General features: G+C 39.7%; 1 protein-coding gene across 5 annotated transcripts in view; it reads left to right on the top strand.

Moving 5' to 3' along the window:
• The window catches only part of LOC108621953 (Protein phosphatase Slingshot), an 88,788-nt gene that overhangs the window by 74,338 nt on the left and 12,811 nt on the right, over nt 1-1,639 (top strand). The window contains exon 1 of one of the 5 annotated variants that reach the window (XM_026810784.1): nt 946-1,143. The exons of the other annotated variants lie outside the window; for them this stretch is intronic. Within the exon in view, the coding sequence (XP_026666585.1) occupies nt 1,121-1,143 (23 nt within the window). The 5' untranslated portion in view covers nt 946-1,120. Of the gene's footprint in view, nt 1-945; nt 1,144-1,639 lie in introns of those variants that run through there. 5 annotated transcript variants of the gene reach the window in all.

Genomic DNA, 1,639 nt, shown 5'->3' with positions numbered 1-1,639 from the left:
TTAATCAGGAACCGAATGAATTCCAGGGTATAGGAAGAGATGGCATAACTCCTAAATGAGTTTCAGACCGCGCACGTGCTCGGCTCGATTATGCCAGGATCGTTTCGGCGTGGAACCACGATCCGTGTGCCATTGCCCCGATATATTCTTTGTCCCTGCGTTCACGATTCTATGCTGCGCGCTCTCTTTCTTGTTCCCTCTTCACCTGGCAGTTAGCCAAAGGAGAATTTACCGAGGAAAATGTGCGCTTATAACGAGACCTTCTGGAGCTCGGTGCTCTAATCTTTTTTGCGATCGCTGCCTTCTGCGTCGGAAGGAATGCTGAATTTCAATTCCAGATCCACCGCGCCATGTGGCTGCGACTCGTTCGTGCCGTACGTTTAATACATTAAATTAACCAGACTCTCAATTGAAACAAATTATATATTTGCTTTTTTTGGATGGATCTTATTTGTTCTCTTCTTTAAAATATTAAGTCACGGTTTTCCCAACAGACTCAGTGAATCACAGTTCCGAGATCTCGGTCAGTTGGGAAGTTAGATGATAAATAACCAGATGCTTGTTTTTCCATTGCATTAGGTACTTCGCAATTTACATTACATTTCGTGGATTTAAGTCATTCAAGATGACTAGGAAAACCTGCTGTTAACAAATCAGTTTACATTTAAATAACAAATGCTTATAGATGTCTATAACTGTGTCATCTCATTCGTTAGAAGTCTATTAGTGATTGGCCGTAATCAATGTAAAATTTCCTCTGTAATTCCTGTTTGATTAGTTTTTATAAACTCGATAAGAAAGATCGAATCGGATTCGTGTTCGAGCGATCAACGCTCCTCTTCGTCGCTCGGTCGTTCCATTTAGGATCAGCTGATGACGCGACTCATTATAATTACGACGCTACGCCTCGGGCCTCGCAGTCTCTCCCGCGCTGTCCTCCTCGTGCGTTGCGCAAAACCGCGTCGGGCAGATTGATTTTGCCTTTGTTAATTACTTACGATTCGACGCGCTTTTCACTCCCACCGTTAGAAACGTTGAAACGTTAATCGTCGGGAACCTAATCGTGACAAAGGAAGCTGATGATTATTGAAGAACAGTGAACGAACGCCGATGATCCTCGATGAACTTTCAGTTACATAATCGGTAAATGTGGATAGTTCTCACGTTTCTTTAGTACTTCTAATCCTGAAAGGAAAAACAGATTTTTTTTACATAATCGATGAATTTTTGTATACACTTGAATTACCTGTAATCATTACGTAAGTTGTATGTTCCTTTAACAATTTTCTAATTGATGTTTACTCCTACAAAAATTACATCAATCATCATTACTTCACCAATTATTCTATCAATCAAGAAAACACCATTCTCCTCGCTCCTTCTTATCCTGCAGGCTGAGTCATTAAGTAATTAAAACAATCAATCACTTGAAGTAAGTAAAGTTAATTTGGCTGTGCATTTAAAAAGTTCTCTAATTTTTCAGTGTACCAAATTGTATCGATTTCTCTCACATTCGTATATAACAAATGGTCCACTTTTCTCCTATAAAAATTATGTCAATCGTCATTAGTTCAATAATTATCCTGCCAATCAGAAAACCACCATTCTCCTCGTTCCTTTTTATCCTGTAGGCTGAACC

This window comes from Ceratina calcarata, unplaced genomic scaffold (assembly GCF_001652005.2).
Source record: "Ceratina calcarata isolate Rehan_Ccalc_2016 unplaced genomic scaffold, ASM165200v1 scaffold110.2, whole genome shotgun sequence".
Classification (NCBI taxonomy): domain Eukaryota; kingdom Metazoa; phylum Arthropoda; class Insecta; order Hymenoptera; family Apidae; genus Ceratina; species Ceratina calcarata.
Note: the sequence above shows the minus strand (reverse complement) of the source record. Positions and strands in the feature narration are given on the sequence as shown.